The sequence below is a fragment of the Caretta caretta genome, chromosome 18 (genome assembly GCF_965140235.1).
Source record: "Caretta caretta isolate rCarCar2 chromosome 18, rCarCar1.hap1, whole genome shotgun sequence".
NCBI classification, from domain to species: domain Eukaryota; kingdom Metazoa; phylum Chordata; order Testudines; family Cheloniidae; genus Caretta; species Caretta caretta.
In genome coordinates this window covers 21,934,753-21,954,542 of record NC_134223.1, presented here as the reverse complement: position 1 = coordinate 21,954,542, position 19,790 = coordinate 21,934,753, and the positions used below count along the sequence as shown (strand labels likewise).

General features: G+C 46.8%; 2 protein-coding genes across 9 annotated transcripts in view; one reads left to right on the top strand and one right to left on the bottom strand.

Moving 5' to 3' along the window:
• Positions 1-19,763, top strand: part of ICMT (isoprenylcysteine carboxyl methyltransferase) — a 46,898-nt gene extending 27,135 nt beyond the window's left edge. For 2 of the 7 annotated variants that reach the window (XR_012665393.1, XR_007353334.2), the window contains one exon: positions 5,786-10,933. The gene's annotated coding sequence lies outside the window, so the exon portion shown is untranslated. Of the gene's footprint in view, positions 1-1,264; positions 1,390-5,785; positions 10,934-19,646 lie in introns of those variants that run through there. The other 5 variants (XR_012665391.1, XR_012665392.1, XR_012665390.1 and 2 more) reach the window with 5 other exon arrangements.
• RNF207 (ring finger protein 207) overlaps positions 1-19,790 on the bottom strand; it is a 37,719-nt gene that overhangs the window by 16,801 nt on the left and 1,128 nt on the right. The window contains exons 2-6 of one of the 2 annotated variants that reach the window (XM_048825287.2): positions 17,655-17,757; positions 15,262-15,452; positions 6,083-6,215; positions 1,687-1,831; positions 468-549 (exon numbers count right to left, since the gene is read on the bottom strand). In XM_048825287.2, the coding sequence (XP_048681244.1) occupies positions 468-549; positions 1,687-1,831; positions 6,083-6,215; positions 15,262-15,452 (551 nt within the window). In that variant the 5' untranslated portion in view covers positions 17,655-17,757. Of the gene's footprint in view, positions 1-467; positions 550-1,686; positions 1,832-6,082; positions 6,216-15,261; positions 15,453-17,654; positions 19,649-19,790 lie in introns of those variants that run through there. The other variant, XM_048825289.2, reaches the window with a different exon arrangement.

Sequence of the window (19,790 nt, the reverse complement as noted above, 5' to 3'; positions counted from 1 at the left end):
GCAAGCGCTGTTGTTTTAGACTAGCTCTAACTCCAACTAGTGGGGCTCGCTGCTCAAGTTGGGAAGTAGTTTCTCTCTCAGGCCACTCCTATTAAATGTGTCAGTGACACTTTCCATTCATGTTCTCCCTTTCCTGGGCATCCCAAGCTCCAGCTCCTTAAGGCCCTGTCCACTCTGGGGCTGGCACCATGATGGCAGCAGCCATGTCTGATAGTCACCTCTGCAGACAAGGTACTGTGTCCATTCTCTCTCAGGCTTCGCCATCGTGTCCTTGCTGCAGCACCTAAATGCTGCCATCATGCAGCTCCTCTCTCATGCAGTTTTTCTGCAGCCTCCATGGAACATAATGTCCAGGGCTTAGGGAGGAGTTTGAAAAGCTAGAACCACAAAGGGTGAGTGCAGGGTAAGGCTGCTCCGTCTGCAAAGGGCTGGGTGAGGGGCGGGGAGCCAGCAACTCTGCTACTTACACCTGCATGTCCCGGAAACAGTTAATGCAGAGCATGGATTTTTTCTCTGTTGAAAACATGATGTAAGGTTCCTCATGAAGAGCTGGGAACAAACAAATGCATCCCAGAGTTAAACAAGCTCCCTAAAGAGAGCACAGCTCGGTCCTTACGGAAGAGGATATGCAATAGGTGAGCTGGGTCCACCCCTCTGAGGCTGGAGGTGTCACTTCCTACCAGGTTTCTGAGGAGCTCTCACTTCTGACAGCTCTGCCATCTGACCGTAAATTATGCCTCCCAGCTCCAGTCTTGCTGCCTGCTCTGTTCAGACAACACCACTTTGACTTGTAGGCTTTCTGGCTGAGCAGCCCGTGGTTCTGGCTGGTGGGACCAACTGGAGAAGGCTACATGCAGGTTACTGCTCGAGGGCGTAGCCCTTTTAATAAACACTTTCCTTATATAAGAAGAGGAGGACTTGTGGCACCTTAGAGACTAACAAATTTATTTGAGCATAAGCTTTCGTCAGCTCACTTCATCGGATGCATCTTTCCTTTGGCATCTTTGTTTTCATAATGGTTTGAAGGAACCTGCAGTCTGTAGCCTCTCCTGTCCTGAAGGTGGAGAAGATACTGACTGTACTTGTCCAACTTGCGTGTGCATGGCAGAACAATGCATCCGATGAAGTGAGCTGTAGCTCACGAAAGCTCATGCTCAAATAAATTTGTTAGTCTCTAAGGTGCCACAATTCCTCCTGTTCTTTTTGCGGATACAGACTAACACAGCTGCTACTCTGAAACTTTCCTTCTATGCACACCTTGCAGGTAGCTGTTCCTGGGGACGCTGGCTGGCGTCTGTGTTTACACCTGAATCCTTTGTACAGAAGGTGCAATCTGCACAGTATGTGCTATTTGTTAGCCAGGCACAGTGTTGCTTCACGAAGAAGCTGGTGAGTAACTGCCTTCATTTGCTAACTGCACCTTCACCATGCAAACTGATGGGGAAAATAATGAGCAGATCTGGACTGCACACCGTTCCTGGGGAGACAGCCAGTTACTGGGCTTTGCACCCCGCACGGGGCAGGAATGGAGTACACAGCTTCTGGTCTGTGGTTGCGGCTCAGAGAGGAGAGACCCTGGATTCAGCTGGGAAAGTGATCCTGATAGGCCAGTGTTAATCCTCCTGTGCTCCCTGTGGAAACCCTGGCCTGTGTGTAATTGCCCAGGTGGAGCAGGGATGTACTCACAGCATTTCTTGTGGATGTCTTTAGTGCGTTTAGTCAAGGAGACAATCTCGTGGCGAGAGAACATCTTGGCTTTGTGGGTCTCTTCACGGCACTTGCTGCAGAGGGGCTGGTTACAAGTGTTGCAGAAATACATGGTGTCCATTTCCTGATGGGGAAGCGCAGAACAAACCCCAAAGAGGGTTGAACACCTGAGCTCTCATCAGTGCAATTAGAAATAGCTTTTCTCAGCTGAGGGGGCATCTGTCTCTGAGCCAGAAACTGTACCGTGGCCAAGTGCAGGGTCCAGGACGAACAGGACAGGTGTCGGCTTTGTGGTTAGCACTTGAGGAGTGTCACTGCCCTGGTCAGGCTTCCCCTGTTGGACCCTCACCAGGGTCCTACCATGCTGGACTCATGTGCTAAGCCTCAATTGGTCTGGGTAGGATCCAACACTGTCTGGCTTTGGCCTCTCCGGCCCACTTCCTGGGCATAGGCCCTGTCTGTTACCCCTTTACAGAAGTGGGACTTCATGGGTCAGCTGCCCCTGGCCGCTCGGACCAGCGCTGGCTCCCCTTTCCCCAGCAGCATAAGCACACCCCTTCTCAGAGCTGCACCTTGTGGGCAATGTGGTTGACTGTTTACCTCTCGAGGGACATGTGACAGAGAAGCACATACCACACAGGCTTTGCAAAGGTTTCTAACACAATTACTCTTCACTGTAGACAGCACAAGAGTTGTACAGAATCTAGGTAAAACCCATAAAACAGCTACATGCCCTTCTCTGCCTCAGCTTCCTCCCCACTCATGAGCATTCTTTGGGGTTTGGTCGAAGTCCTGGAATCTGTCCAGGAACCCCCACCTGCACATGGCTTCTCTGAATTATCACATCTTTCTCCCTCTCCTGCAGCCAGCTTTGTTCTGCTGTCTTCCCCTGCCTCCCCCCCCCCCGCCCCCAAATGGCTTGTGAGACCCTGCCTTTTATAACTTCCACTCCTCTTTGTCAGGTGACCCCCGCCCCATCAGCCTTGTCCAGTGATCAAAGTTCCCCACCCAGTGATCCGTTGGCTTAGTTACCTGATCACCTGGGCAGATTGGTTCTTCTGAGGGATAGCCAACATTTGTCCTACAATGCTTCCATTTGACTAGAGGATCATCAAGGTTTGATGACCCTCCTTGATTAGCCCTGTATCACTGCCTTGGAATTTCAGTCTAAAAGGGAGGTAAAAGGACAGCAGAGAGCCCAGACCAGCCTTGCAATAACAATGGCGTGTGTAGTTTGAAGTAGATACACCCAAAGTTGTAACTAGACGGATTCCTCAAACTGTCGCATCAAGGTATTTGCATCTCTCGCAGCAGGAGAGGCAGCATCCGGGGGGGGGGGGAGAGATGAACAGAAGCAAAGAAAAGGTAAAATGGGAGAGTCTGTGACCCGCGCTCTGAAATCCAATGGCTGCTAACCCTCTGTTAGCACAGGGACAGCAGGTAAGTGCAAGCACGTGGCAGAGCTCTGCCACTCCTGAGGCCAACTGAGATAAACTAGCCTAGGCCTCAGTCTGGCCATCTGGAGTCCAGGAACGGGAGGTCGGAGTAAACTGGAGGGAACTCACCTGGTGGGTTCCTTTCCAACCCTCACAGGTCCCTGTGCTGGGGGAAGAGCGTAACCTCCCCCAGGCAGCTGGCCTGCTGCCAGGTCCTGCAGCAGAGTCAGCACCACGGGTCTGACACTGCAGCACACGCTCAGGGAAAGAAACCAGAGAGCCCAAATCCAGCCTTGAGACCTCAGTGCAGCAGCAAGAGGGCAGGAGCGAACAAGTGGGGAGGGACACACCCCCAGGGCTGCAGAGAGGCTGGGAAAGAGACAGGCCGTAGGGCTGACCTGGCTTTTTCCTACTGCACCAGCGTTGCTGGTGGGATAGCTTCTTATCCTTGGAGTAACCTTGGGAACCGGTGTCTCCTTGGAGCTCTTTGCTATCTCAGCCACACTTTCCGTTATCTGACTTTCACTTGCCTTGGTCTCTAAGGGGAGGATTGAGATGACAAAGCTGCCACGGGCAGGGAAATGTATTTCCATTCATTCCAGAATAACTAAGTACCTGCCACTTGTGAGTTCTGGTGCTATTTATCCCTTATTAAGTGTGTTTCTGAGATGCCCATTGCTGCAGTACCTACATGCGCTTTGTGTCGCTTGTTACAAGCAGAAACGTCTCAAGTATAGGGAGCAAATACCACATGGCACGCTGGCTGCAGCCCAACTTTAAAGGCCCACAACATGGGAAACCTCACCGGACGGCTAGGGCGCCGCAGCTGGGAGCGAGTCAAAACCCGGGTCTGAGAGGTGGTGAGTGTTTTTAGTACAGCCATGTTTCTCTGACCTGGCAAAACACGTCGATCCGTGACTCGTGCTTTTTGGTTCCGCGCAGACAGAAAGTAACAAGGGAAGGATGGAGGGAACAGAACAGAACCTCTCTGCTGCTTTCGCCCTTTAGCTTAACTGAGCACATGCTTAGACAGATAACCCCTAAGCGTAGCGCTGTCTTACGAGAAATTGCAGGGCAGCATGTGTGTTTTTTTCTCTCTCTGCCTAATCCTTTTGGACATATATTTTTGTCTGGCTAGTGCAGGGGACTGGGAGAAGAAAAGGCCTTTCCGTTCCAGCTCCCGGCTATGATCTGATCTAGGCCAGGAATGCCAGCTGCTGGGTATGAAGGCAGAAGGTAGTCTCTGTACAGTTCTGAGCAGATAGGTGTCCACATCGCACAAAATCCCACTGCCACGATTGGCACTAATGGGCCTCCTCGTTGGCAGTCTCAGCAGAGAGGCCAAGGACTGAATGGTCGATTGGAACTGCACAGTCCTCTCATCCACACCAGGGCTAAGGAGATTGGCAGGATGACACAGAACCCTTTACATAAGAACGGCCAGACTGGGTCAGACCAATGGTCCATCTAGACCAGTGTCTTGTCTTCTGACAGTGGCCAATGCCAGATGCTTCTGAGAGAATGGAGCAATTATCATTTGCTGATATGAGATGTCCTGTAGTCCGGTCCTTGCTTCTGGCAGTTAAAGACTTAGGACACCCAGAGCATGGGGTTGCATTCCTGACCACCTTGGTTAATAGCCATTGATGGATGTATCCTCCATGAACTGATGTAGTTCTTTTTTTGGACACAGTTGTAGTTTTGGCCTTCACAACATCCCCAGTAACAAGTTCCACAGGCTAACTGGGCATTGCGTGAAGAAATACTTCTTTGTGTTTGTTTTAATCCTGCCACCTATTAATTTAATCAGGTGACCACTGGTTCTTGTGTTATGTGAAGGGGTAACTAAGACTTCCTTGTTCTCTTTCTCCACACCCATCATGATTTAATAGCCCTCTGTCATATCGTCCCTTAGTCATCGTACTACCAAGATGAGAAGTCCTAGTCTTTTTAATCCCTCCTCATATGGAAGATGTTTCATACCCCTCATCATTTTTGTTGCCCTTCTCGGTAACTTTTCCAATTCTAATATATCACTTTTTGAGATGAGGCAACCAGCATGCATGTAGTATTCAAGGTGTGGGCATACCCTAGATTTATATGGTGGCATTATGGTATTTTCTGTCTTATCTATCCCTTCCCTAATGGTTCGTAACATTCTGTTCGATTTTTTTGACTGCTGCTGCACATTGAGCAGATGTTTTCAGAGAACTCCCCACAATGACTCCAAGATCTCTTCCTTGAGTGCTAACAGCTAATTTAGACCCCATCATTTTGCATATAGAGTTGGGATTATGTTTTCCATTGTGTATTACTTTGCATTTATCAACATTGAATTTTATCTGCCACTTTGTAGCCCAGTAACTCTGTTTTGTGAGATCCCTTTGCAACTTTTCACAGTTAGCTTTGGACTTAACTTTCTTGAGTAATTTTGAATTGTCTGCAAATTTTGCCACATCACCGTTTATCCTTTTTCCAGATCATTTACGAATATGTCAAACAACACTGGTCCCAGTACAGACCCCTGGGGGACACCACTATTTACCGCTCTTCAGTCTGAAAACTGACTATTTATTCCTACCTCTTGTTTCCCATCTTTTAACCAGTTACTAATCCATATGCCATGCTGTACTTACTCCTAGGCTGGTTGCGGCTTGGCTTTAGAATGTGATGCCAACACTGTTCAAGACCCACACACAGTCTACTCGGGAAGATGATAAAAGGACCCTCCAAGCAACAAGGATGTGGCTGGAAAAACTCAGCGGTTCTGAATAACAGACCATTCGCATAGGCACCTAAATATGTATGTGGGGCCTAAATTTGGAAGTGTTGGCCATAGCCTGGAAGGACTTTGGGGAGGGGCTGTGTACTCCTTTGCCTTCTGCAATGTGTGAGGCAGAGCAATGGAGCTGGAGACATAACCAGCTACTGTGTCTTACCTGTTTCTTGCACTCCTGGTCACAGTTTGCACACTGAACTTCCTCCTCGCAGTCTGCAGAGCTATCCACCAGGAACTTCAGAAGCCTGTCGACAGGAGGGAGCCCATTGTTTCCTTTCACTATGGACTGATGACTGAGGAGGACAAAACAGACAGGGTAGGCCCATGAGCCCTGACAATGGCAAGAAAATATTTCTCTACGTTCAAACAACTTAATGTTAAAGGAAAATAACTCTCCTGGGACTGGAGTGAAAAGATACCATGTGATCCTTAATGACCCCAGATATAAGGCAAACTGCAGGGCAGTCACACAGGATCAGACTTTTTTTCCTTTGTGCATCTGGAATTTCTGGACATAAATTGCACTGTTTTCCATAACACAGTTCAGATCTTTGTGTTTTCATTAGAGCTGAATTCTGTCTTGCGACATACTCCATGAGCATTTCCTTTTTGCTGCAAATGTTTTCATTAAGGTACAGCATTTAACAATCTTAATTCTCTGCCATGTTTACAGCCCTGGCTCTTCCCAAAGAGCATGCTGAACTCTTAAGGTTTGTCAAAACCTCTACATGCCACGTTAGCAGCATGCCACACATTTCTGCTTGGCTTCTAGGAGTTTACAGCATGGGACATGCTGAGAATGGCCATTTAACGTTAGCATTTGCAAATGAACAGCCTGAGTTCCAGGGTCTTTCTAATCAAAACTTTGTGTGATTCATTCCACAGGATGCTGCAAGGGTCATTTCAGTCTTGGAATAGCCATGCTTGATGAATTCCAGGGTGTGAGATCCTAGTGTGTTGCCCCTTCGATACTTTCCTGTTTACGCTGAATCTTTAAATTCAGTTTGCCTGCATGTGGCTCTACCCATTGGCTGTGTCCAGAATATCGACTTCCGGTAAGGAATTGCTCCTGCCTGAAATGGTTCTTTCATTTTCACAAGTCTTGCAGCATTTGTTTCGCACTGGACATTGCTGCCCAGATTCCCTTAGCTACTGCGAGCATCTAATTGCGCAGAGAAATGAGCAGACTAACAGTGCTACATCTGAATAATCTCGCGGAGCAATAATAATCCAGAATGGGAATATTAACAACATCAAAATAAGCCATGCGGTGACTTCCTCAGAAAGGAGCTTTAACCCATGGGAAGCAGGTGACCATGGAAGCCCCTCCCCTAACAACCCTCCAAACAGCTTTCCCAAAATAACAGTAAACAGAATTCCGAGAGGACAGAAATTGTCCAAAGCCAAAATCCCTGCATGAAATCCCTCTCGGACACTGCCTGAGTCCCCTCACATATACACACACAGGCTTTGTTGAAACCCTTAAAAGCAAGAGTGCCGCATTAAAAGTAATCAAATAATGTTAGTGAAATACTTCCAATTTGGTGAACGCACAATTAGTCTGAGTGAAAGGTCAGAAAAGCTGTGCCAGAATTCAAGCACCGTCTGCAAGGGCCAGGGCTCACCTCCCCTGGCATTGACTACACTGACTTGCTTTAGCAAAATAGTTAAAAATGAAGGGTCATCAGTGAAGATACTATCAGTGCGGACCCTGAGAAATGTCACTCACAGTTAAGCTCAGACTGTACACAATTCCTGGCAAATTGCAGCTCCCCGTGAACGCTAGAGAAAGGAATCACCCTTACATATATTCATCCATTTCCTTTAAAAGCATCGTGGAAATCTTTACTGTAGCCACTTTGACACTTCCAGTAAAACCCAGGACCCAAACAGTATGACGACAGCGCAACCAGACACCAAGCCACGGCCACTTCTTGAGTGTGTGTCTCAAAACGCAGGTTTGCAGAGATGACAGGAACTTTGAAGTCTCATTCCCCTGGACAATGAGCGCATTGAGTCGGATTGAAATGATGATTCACCCACCAGTCACCTGTGCAGGATTGGGTTTCATCGCTCTGGGCTGCATCTCCCAGCAAACGAATCATGGGACTAAAGGTCTCACTGCAGCTGGCAGTGGTTCATCATTGCCCGGCTTCATCAAACATGGCCACGTTCGGGTGCACCAAGTTACCAATGGAAAAGACCTATTAGCCCAGGAATGTCTTGCAGGGGGCTTGTCTGTTGTCTTTGTCTATTAATATTCTGGCACTGCAAGGCTGTATTTGATGGAGAGAAATGTATTGTACTAATACCAGCCAGATAGCTTACCTCCCAGGCAATTGGTTTGTTCTCCTGCTGCAGGGCGGGGCTGCATACAGTGGCATCTTGCATTGCCCGCTGTGCTCTGCAGCCCTCCGAGTACTGGGCATAAAGCACTCAGAGATACTGAGTTTTAAACCAAATGCAGAATCCTGTGAAAACTGCAGCAGAAATGTGCATGTGTATTATGTTCCAGAGAGAGCACGAGAGAGAGGTAGCGATCTAGCCAACCAGATGTACTGGAATGCGTTACCTAGGGAGGTGGTGGAATCTCCTTCCTTAAAGGTTTTCAAGGTCAGGCTTGACAAAGCCCTGGCTGGGATGATTTAGTTGGGGATTGGCCCTGCTTTGAGCAGGGGGTTGGACTAGATGACCTCCTGAGGTCCCTTCCAACCCTGATATTCTATGATTTTATGCCCTTGGACTCTGTGTGAGTGGGGAGGGCTGGGCCGAGAAAGGGCTGGAAACACTGGGTAGGGAGAATTTAGAAAGGGTTTGTGTGTATGCTGTGGCATTTTAACGTCCACCTGAATTGATTCCCAGCCCTAGTAACTTCTTATTACAACAGATCAGGAGGGAATTCGGAGAGTAGTAAAGCAGAATTAAACACTGCATCGCTCAGTCCCCGTCTCTGTCAAATCCCTAGCACCAGGCAAGCTGTGTGAAGCTGAAAAGGGTTCTGGCCATGACTCCGGTGAGTTTAATTGGGGCAGCTCGGCCCCCAAGACGGGGCTCCTGCTGCGGTAATGCAGGTAAAGTTCTTGTTGCCAGGGCTCGGCTGCTGTGCTGCTTGACAGAGGTAGTTAATAAAACCTGCCTGTTGGGCTGTGGACCACAGGGGAGTCACTTCTCCAGTCCTGCTGTCTTGAGAGCCTGATGCTGACGGCCAGGCCAGTGTTCTCTCCAGAGGCCTGTGCTCTGCAGCCTGCTGGGAGATGGAGAGCGGGTTGGCTGTGAGCACCTGGCTAGGACGTAGCATGTGACAGGTGGGGCATGGGTTAAAGGGGTTTTACAGGCTGACAATTGTCTAGCAATTGCAGCTGTAAGCATGAGAATTTGGGTCTGTGTGGGAGTTTGAGGAAAAGGCAGGCCGCTGATGCACAAGAGGGTACCATTAAAAACAGTCCAACAAGATTCAGACTCTGCCTGAGTGAAGGGGACACACTGTATGGCAGCTTCATTGCATCTACAATTCTTCTTCCTTTTCATCTTCACTGGGCAACTTCTGTATAAAGACAAGACCTCTGCATTTCACCCCTGCTGCTCCACCATTCTACCTTGGGGCTAAAGCACTGAGTCCCTACTAAGCAGACCCATGCCACTGCTGGTCTAATTAAGCAGTTGTCATTGCTGTTCACTGCCATTAGGCAGAACTGGCTTCTTGGGAGACATCTGATGGCATCCCAATTAAGGTGCTCACGGCTGACTCTGCAAAAGCTGCTAAAAGCCTCCTTCCCCAATGAGACAGTAGCTTATGGATGCATATAATACCTACTATTCATGCTTGGGGAGAGATTGCATCTTATAATGAGGAGTAGGGAGAAGGGCTATTTAAAAATATCCCAGTGCAGAACACGCACAAGACTTTCTAGTGAGAGAAATGTTATAAACCAGAAAACAAGTCAGAATGTGATCCAATGCCAAATACCTGCTCTGCTCAGAGTCACAGTATCTGTTTGCTTTGCTGAAATATTAGATTGATGGTGATCAGGGAGGAAGTGATAGCTCATTGGGGCTCCATTCATGCTACCAAGAGAGTGAGAAATTGCCCTGTTCCCCTCTGCAGTGCCTTGCCAGTGACTGTTACTGAGCCTGGCTGCAGAGCTGGGCCCAAGCGCCAGTCAGAGATGTGCAGAATACAGCAGAGCAGGTGAGTCCAGCCGTGTGGGGTATCAAAACCATGAAATCAAATCCTCCCAGAAGTGCAGCTCCTGGGGGATACCTGGGCAGCTGATTGTGGCTATGGAGCCTGGCGTCCCTGACCTACAGCTAGAGCTGAGGCTGTTGCGTGACTTCTGGATAACTTACCTGGGAGAGGGGTCCTGGTTGGAAAACCTGCCCTTCTCCCTCCAGGAGCAAAGGCATCAGCACGGCTCCTCGTCTATTCCCTCCTCTTCCATCTGTCAGTGGCAATGCTGCTGCTCTGGAGCTGGAACATCTGTGCTTTAGTGAACCCCACGCAGAGTTTGCCTGCATCTTCAGGCACCTCAATACTCTGGGAAATCTAGCCCTAGCTTCCTAAAGATAGGGGAGCTCCTGGTGAACTCGGGCATTCTGAAGGGGGCTAATATTAGCAACCCGAAAACACTGCCATGGACACCTTAAAAAATGCCCATCCTGCTAATGAAGGGTTCCAGACTGGCAGCTCTGCTGCCTAAAGGCCTCTCTGTATACCCAGCACAGCGTGGGGAGTGGGGCAGCTCTAGCTTCCTCGCCAGAGAGCCTCAGCCCTAGCATGCCCCCCCTTGTTTTGTTTTCTACATACATGGTTGTGTGTAATGCCTGTGGTCTCTTTGCACTGTCACATTTGCTCCCAGGACTAGAACTGACTTTCCCTAATCTAACAGTGTTCATATTTAGCCCATATCAGTGGGGAGTTTGCATGACAAACTGATTGGAAAGTGCTGTTTTCTGCAGAAAAGAATGAATGTTTACTCCAGCTGATCTGTTTTAATTAAATAATTTAAAAATATGTAATTCCTTGATCTTTTTTTATATAACCTCTGATTTCATGCTAATGATATCTGAACAGCCCCTTCAAAGTGCCTGAGATGCACCCAACAAACAACAGCCAGAGGTGAATACCTAAAAATAACATTTGTTTGGTCTCACTTGGCTCTGAGCAAGAGTTCCATTGAACTGCTTTAAGTCGCAACATCCATATGAGTTATTCCAGAAATATAGCCACACCGTGCCTGGTACTTTGATACTTTTCCTTTACTGTTGATGCTTTTGTTGGTTTTGGGGGGCAAGTTTTGGAGAGTTTACGGGTTGATGTTAAATCATGGATAATTTGCCATAAACGGCTCCAAGCTAAACCGTTGTCTGAACCAACTTCAGCACGATAACTGTGCCATCTCAGACAGCATGAACAACTTTTCGCAGATGCAACTGGAAGAGATGGAGGCTCTCTCTGCACACAGTTGTCTTTAGTAGATAACCACATGTCGGGGGGGGGGGGGGGAAGAGAGAGCAAAATTCTAGGTCATGGAGACAGAACTGTCCTAGCCAGAACTGTTTCCAAAGATTTCCAGGAAGGGCCAACACCTCTTTAAGATACACAATTTTGTATAACAGTTAAAAAATCCCAACACAGTTTTTTGTGTGGTATTTTCTATTTTTAAATTTAAAAATAAATCCCTAAGCGTGCAACAAACCTATCTGGTGTCACCCAGCTCTCTTTCCCCCAGAGCTCAGACAGTAAGTGCCAGGAGTCATTTTTTGGCTAGGGGAATCCACCTACCTAGGGGCTCAGTCCTGCTAGGTGCTGAGCATTGACTCCAGTGGGGCTATTCAAAGCCTAGAGTTACTCACATGCTTAAGTGCTTTGCTGGATAGGGGCCAGAAAGCTCAGCCCCTGCCAGATCAGGCCTTAGGGCTGCAGTGATTCTGCTTCTCCCCAGGGTGATCACTTGTCCAGGATAGAGTGGGAGACACTCACTGTGCTTCTCCCATTGCTGGTCTGCCCTGGCAGGGGAGTGAGCTCTTCTGAATTCTTGTGGAGTTATAAGTAGAACTTGTGTGTTCTGCAGCTGTTCACACCTGAAACCATTGTGATTAGAATCTCGTATTTCATAGGCACAAAGGCAGCTTGACAACGAAGCACTCAAATGCGGCGCTGACAGGCCATGTATAAGAGCAGAGCTAGATACAGCTTCTCCAGCTTTCCTGGGGCTTTACCACTAGGCAGCCTGACCCCCACTGGGCATGCGTATTTTACAAGTCTGAGATCCAGGGGAAAAAAATCATAAGTGCCTAAGTGACTTGAAGCCTAAATCTCAGTGCAAGTTAACGGGGCTCAGGTTCCTAAATAACTAAGGTGCTTTGAAAATGTTACCCTCATCAGTGAGAGGAAGGCTGGCTCAGTACTTGGAACTCAAGATCCCTGGGATCAATTCCCTGCTCTGCCACAGACTCCCTTTGTGACCCTGGACAAGTCACTTAGACTCTCTGTGCTTCAGTTCCCATCTGTACAATGGGGTAATAGCCCTGCCCTGCCTCCCAGGTCTGCTTTTAGGATAACAACGTTAGAGATTGTCAGTTGCCCAGATACAATGGTGATAGGGCCTGCTCGGTACCTAGAGCTTTACTTTAATTAATTTTCACAGAAATGTGATTGTTTTTAACTGCTTGTAATTAAAAACAAGAGTTGTGAATAGACACAATTGTTTTTCAGGCTGTGGCCTAGCCACACAATTTGTATGCAGACAGGTATTGCTTGAAGTCTTTCCCATGCTGATTTAAACAAAAAACAAAACGCTCATGGGATTTATTTTAATATTTGTAATTTGTGTTCATCTAAAAAGAACAGGCATAAATGAGCAGCTCACTGGATGCTCATCAAATCTCCATTTCCCCTAAGGACAAACTATACAGAGAGATCTGTATACATTAAAGGTGAAATCTAATCAGGTACAATGTTAACCCCCTCCCATGCTTTGTGGATAGTTCTAACTTCACATTCCAGAACACAGCTCGGATTCAGTTCTGCCTCTACCAGCCCTCCATTAGACTCAAATGTCTTTGGCAACTATAGTCAGCCTGATACACATCCTATTCACTAGAATAAACGACAATCAACACCCCTACTATTCTCATTCCTTTTTTGGAATACAAAGTCCTGCACAGTGTTGTCAATTCATGCCTGTGAAGTGAAAGCAGATTCCCTGATCATTAGAGCGTACTACAGAAAAGCAGAGGTGTATTGTAGCATTCCACGTCCAATGGTAAATTTTCCACCATGTTTGCTATCATCAGCAATGTGTTCTTGAGAATCTGAAGCACTCAAGTTTCATGTAGATGAACTTGGTTTGTATAGAATGTAATACACCCCAAATTATAAGTGGATGTTATTGTTACTAATACGGTGATAGAAATGACCTTCTTCAAACAGGACTGTCCACATCAGAGCGGAAAGCACGAACACTCCACATTTACGGTATTGTTTAATAGCAAGGAGCAAACTGCATCATTCACAGCTAAGAGCTGATGAAAGTATCTGTATGTACAGTAATAGGAACCTATAGAAGAAGCCAGAGAGAAAGTACTTAAATATCAGGGGGTAGCCGTGTTAGTCTGTATCCACAAAAACAACAAGGAGTCCAGTGGCACTTAAAGACTAACAGATTTATGTGGGCATATGCTTTTGTGGGTAAGAGGCATTCTGAAGATGCATCTGAAGAAGTGTTTTTTTTACCCACAAAAGCTTATGTCCAAATAAATCTGTTAGTCTTTAAGTGCCACTGGACTCCTTGTTGTTTTACTACTTCAAATAATTCCTGGCTTCACTTACATTAATATGAGATTCTTGAAAGGAATAAAAATGAAAACAAATACAACATAACTGAAGATGTACAATATGCTCCAGAAAAAAACAGGACATAATCTGTAGCATATCGTAATATCCATACAACCACAATGCTCAGAAACACACAGTTCAGCACATTAATATTGTATTAAAATGTAAAACGCAATTTCTTTTTGTTCCAACTGCAAAAGACATTTTGGTTCAGGGCAGGATTTGGCCCAAAATGTCTTGTAATTGGAGGGGGAAGAAAGGGATGTTATATTTGGTTACCCCCATCTAATCTCCTGAAGGGGCGGGGCAGGGCTGGACTGGGTGAATGAGGGCTGAATTTGGCCTTTAGTGAACACACTAAGAATTCTTGTTCCAAAGTCAGTTGGGCCTAGAGCCCAGCACAGAGTGCTTACTTACCAGTAGTGGTGCTGAGCCTCACTGCAGCTTACGGTGAAAACTGAAGAGCCTAAAGGGGCAAGTGCCAAACACAAAGACTGCAAATGCTGGTCCTGTGCTTGAGGAAGTCTCTTGAGGAAGAGTAGAGATGCTCCTGTGTTACACCCTGCATCTGTTATGAACTAATGACCTTAATCCAAGGCCCACTGAAGTCCATGGAAGGCTCCACTTGGCCTCCATTGTCTTTGGATCAGACTCTAACAGCCTATCATCATAGAGGCAGTCTAGGTACAACTTAGCACCAAAATAACGACATCGGTTTAATTCTTGTTATATCAGTGCAAGCTTGTGTGTGGCCACTCTTCTTGTGGAGTATGAGTGTCTCTATTCAGCATAGGTTGTCAGTAAAGAATCAGTTTAAATTAAATCTAAATAAGACACTTTCATTCCACAACCAGTGTCTACACGCAGGCTGGCACTGACATAACAGAAGGTGTGAATGAAAACCAGTTAGGCTATTTCAGTGCTGGTTCATGTGCAGCCCAGCCCACATCCTTATCCAAGCTATCACAAAAGGCATTAGGTTGAGGTCTGGCCCAACTCTCAGTGACGTTAACGGAATGACTCCCATTCACCCTTGGAGAGTCATGTTCAAGGGGAACTGCCACACATTCAAATATATCAAGCTTAGAACCCTCTTCATGTCAGATATGTTCCCTGCTCCCGTGCCAGGTTTTGAGCACAAAACCAATGTACATAAGCTAATTTCAATAACATATCTCAACAGAGCACCGAGCAGGCCTTCAGCCCAAGGAGCATAAGAGAAGAAATGCGACTGTTTCTCCTTGGGCCTCAATTTCAGACTTAGCTGCCTAATGCTGCACATGGCTAGCTGCATTGGGCATTTGCTGATGGGCAGAGCTGGACCCTCTAACTCAGACATCCACGTGTGAAATGCGTGTTTGGTATGTTTGTCAGCATGCTCGACACCTGTGTGTCTGTGGGGCTATTGCAGAGCATGGGCACCTGGCCAGGCCTGGGATAGCTTTCACTGGTAAGTCACCATCTTTCTGTGTTATGGGTGGGCACTGCTTTGAAGTTCTTACCCACAGAGAGGGCAGGTGAGGCGGCTGTCTATTGCCCGGCCTCGCAGGCAGCTGGCACAGAAGTTGTGGTAACAGTCCAGGAGGCAGGGATGCTCATACTGCTCATGGCACAGGAAACACACCAGGGGGTGGCAGTTGGCATTATCCAGGTTGCAGAGGTTTTCCAAAGGCGAGAAAATCCCACCGGACATCTGGAGGAAAACGACACAAGTAGGCAGAGGGATTCAACATCTAATTCAGGATATGGTGCATGTGGTGCAGTTAAAAAGCAGCTATTCTGGTGAGTCACAATAGAGGAGCCTGACCTTGGAGGGTGCCACATGCTAGACAGATCAAGACTCTGCTGGTCATTGATAGCATATGAGGGACAGGGCAGCTACATGATCTGATGGCCACCGATTGCATGTAAAGGGTAGGACAGCTGCAGGAAGAAGTGTCAGGGACGGCGTGGTGGTCACAGATGTAATTTGGCCACAGCTCTGTTTTTGCTGGTGTAAAGGACAGTTCTGGTCACTTGATCCAACTTGCTCCTCTCTCATTGGGCCTAGGACTGGGGTGACCTGATCACATGCATTTGGGCAGGGCTGCGCCGCCTGACTGCAAGCAACTGATTAATTCGCCATGAAGTTAGAACTGGCAAGACTGCCAGATAGCGCCCCTGCCCCCAAGATCTCTCAAATGCACCCTGCTGGCTGGTGCAGCAGTTCCGGGGGGAGCTATGTCCAGCCTTCTGCAGGTGAAAGGATGTGCTGGCCCAGCTTAGGGCCTCTGAGAAAAGAAAAAAGAGGGGGAGACTGGTTCCTCCCAGGAAACAATACCGCCTGAGTAAAATCTCTAATATTCCCTACCATCAATTCCAATGTATCTTCTCTGCTTCTCATACCCCTTCCCCGCCCATCTCCCTACCTTTTCTCCCATATGTAGCTCTGCATTTTCTTTCACACTGCTTTTGTGCCTGAAACAGCCTTCCACTTTCCATGCACCAAGTACTCTCCCTCTCTGTCCCCAGATTCCTCCTTCCAGTCCTCACTTCCCAAAACCGCCCTGCTATCTCCTTCTGCCTTCTCACGTTCTAGCTGTTGTCCTGTGAATCACGTCTCTCTGAGAGCCCACTGTAAGCTCTCGGAGGCAGAGACCCGGTCCTTCTACTGTGTATATTTGTAAAGTCTAGTGCTCTCGCTCTTTATTGTTTAAAGAGTCCTGCACTATTATTGCAGGGCACAGTTGCGATAGCAGTGAGCTGCTGCTGAATGCCACCACTTCCTTGAGCATTTAGGAGTTAAACTACATTGTGACCAGAAATAGCGCACAGAGTCAAAGAATAGGTGGCACATTTGACTCATAGGACTGACTTCATGCCAAGCTGTCCGCAGCGCAATGAGCACACAGCGTGCTTTGTAAGAACAAATGGAAATTATTAACATTGTGTCTCAATAACAATATTAAAGTTCAGAGTCAGAAACCACAGAAAGTCTGAAAATCATTTCTGAATTGTCCCCATTTCAGGGGTTCCAGAAGGTGTAACAGGAGTCAGGGGGAATTTTTAGATTTTTTTTTTTTAATATAAGAGTTGTGTTGGAAGGGAAACCTGCACATTTACAAGATCTAGTAAAGAGCAGTAATAAATAAACTAACAGTCTGGGCTTTGCATATTACACAACAAACAGCCAGAGAGTAAAAATGACACAGCCTATGTTGTTTGGGTGCTGACAAAACAAACTGTGTATAAAGTGGGGGGATGGAAGGTTTCTAAACATGCCTGTTTTCTTATACCACTCTAATCTGAGTGATATTTTATTAAAAAAACACTGTACTGTCCAGAACAGAGCAAAGTGGTGCGGGTATAAGAGGAAAAATGCAACTTTTCAAACAATCAGCTGTGGTTTAAATTCTTTACTCCGTACAGCGTGTGACCACATTCAAGAAGAGCACTGTTTGCGGTTAATTCATTTTGCTATTATGCTATGCTAATGAAAACACTTCAGTAAAAATATGAGAAACAAGACGGCATTCTCTTTAACCTGTTGATCAAATCCAGCTATTTTCAGTTTGTCAATTTCATGGTGATGCCATTCAAATACATTCTTTTGAAATAGACCAGCAATTATCTATTAAGTCCTTATATGAGCAAGCCTCAGCCAGAAAAGTACAAGTTCTGAAAGTTATTATAGAGCTCAGAAATCAAAACAGTGTTTCAGATGTGGATACATGTATGTGTGTTAACAAGGTGGGCTGTGCCTCTCTGGGGTCTGCCAGTACCTCTAGTTTCAATAAGTGAAGTGACTTTGTAAGCAAATGCTACCTTTGCATTTTAAGGAAATGCAAACGGTATATCTTTTTGTTATGGTCACTTTATTGTAGTTAGACACAGCGGCAATATCAAAGTTTCTTACCTTTTCTTCCAAAGTTTCCAACGTTGTATCCGCTTTGTCCTGTTAGTAGATAAAATTTCAGTCCCCTTGCTCTGCCTGTCTCCTGCTTTTCATGCGTTTGAAACTGGAATGACAGAAATGCCGAGGCTTTCAGCACAGCCAGAATATTATGAGTGACGTGAACACAGTAGCCAGGGCAACATTGCCAATAAGGAAGAGCTGCTGGGTTCAGAATACATTGTTTCTGCAGGCATAACAGAGAGCACAATGAAATGTTGTTCTAAAAAACTGAAGTCTCTCATTTGCTGACGTGCTCTACGCAGCCTGGTGTGAAGGGGACTGTCTGATATGCTCACGTTCTCCCTCAGGGGCTAAAATGCATAACAGAGGGGTTAGGATTTGCTAAGCCTAAGTAAAAGGGGAAAAAATCAATGCATTTAATTCACTGTCGACTCTTCCAGAGGGGAAAGGAGGAATCTCCTACCTGTGGCAGGCAGTTTTCTCCAGACTGAGTTATCTCTATGTTGTATGCAATTCCTAGGGAAAGGCACCTCTAAAAGTTGCCTAGGGTGTAAATTTAAACCCAAACAGCCATGTGAATGCATGATTAATGTTTCCTTTATATCCCTGTCCTGTCCCTCTTGCCCCTTCCATCTCATCAACAAGCTTCAAGGTTCACCCAAGGTCAGATCTAGTGGACAATCCATGTGATGGAAAAAGACCAGCCTCTCCTTGCAAGGGATCAGCCCTCCCCATTTTTCTCAGTCTTTTGGGATTATGAAGCCCAGTGGCATATTGAAAGTGACAGAGCAGCATAATTCAGCAGGTCATTTTCTAGTCACACACAGGAACACACTTCATGCTTGAGGGGTTTGCACAGACATTGTCCCAGCGACGGCTCTACAATAAGTGAGGTGAGGTCAGGATCCCGTTCACATATTAACGCTTTGCAGAAGATCCCATTGCTCAATTGTCTATCAGTCTGAGCTTCCTGCAGGCCCCCTGAGCTGTGTGTGCTCAACAGGGTTTCAGAGGCAGTGTAAAACTCAGGGCCCTAATGCCCTCAGTGCTGCAGTGAATTGCATTAGAATTCCTCAGAAGCAAGTAAGTTTCCATCCAAAAGCCATACCTAAAACACAGGGCCGCCTCTGATACCCCTGTTCCCCAGGTTTACTCAGCTGATCTCAAATTCCTCCAAACATTCAACTGAATCAGTTTTTCTTCACTTTCTCTCCTGAGACCTGTCCAGTTACTGGTGCACAATGGCTATGAGGATTCAACCCCAGAGTCAGCTGCATCCCAGGGGCGAGGGAAACTATCCTTATTCATATACCACGTCAGCAGAGTGCTGACGGATGCTTGTGAGCTCTGGTGCTATGGAGACGTAAGGAGTCATTGCCACCATTAATGAGAATAGTAACAAATATGCAATACTCATTTGGAAGCTGAGAGGAGTCTTCAAATTAAAAACTCTTCTGTTTCAATTAGCAAGTGGAGAATGGCTGGTTCAGGTAATTAGGAATGAAAGCTAGACCAATGGTGATGCATTCACATCCAGTCCAAGCTGATATTGATCAAATAGCTGATAGCCAGTTGGTAGCTGGTGAGTTTCAGCCAATTTCCTGGGGGAAAACTGCCCACCTCACCTACTGCACTGTAATTGTCTCTTGTCAACAGTCTGATCGGAGGCCCAGCGTCTCCTGGTGCCTCTCCAACTAAGGCTTGGGCGGTAAGATGCATTGGCAAGAGGCAGCTTGGCGGAAGCTTGCACTGCTGCTGTCTGTGCTCTGTAGCTAGCTTGGCAAATTCAGTCTTCCGAGCTGTCAGGCTGGTGCTTTGTGTGGGTTTAAAATAGGGCAAGTGTGAGGAGAATTTAACCAGCCCCACATCCCCACCTTGAAGCAGATGTGCCAAGGGGTAACTCTTCTCGTCTGCCCACTAGTGCTTCCTATTGTGGAACACTTGTTGCTGGCAATGCCACCTTTCATAACTGCTTGCTCTCTCCTTCTGTAGGTTCCTGTTGGAGCAGCACCACCTCGTGGCTTTTGTGAAATGGTGCACAGGATCTGGATGCCACGGTGTGTTCATTTACAACCATGCTTTTGTGATGTTTGCCTTTCTAATTCCATGTTGTTTATTACCTCAGAGATCACTCCA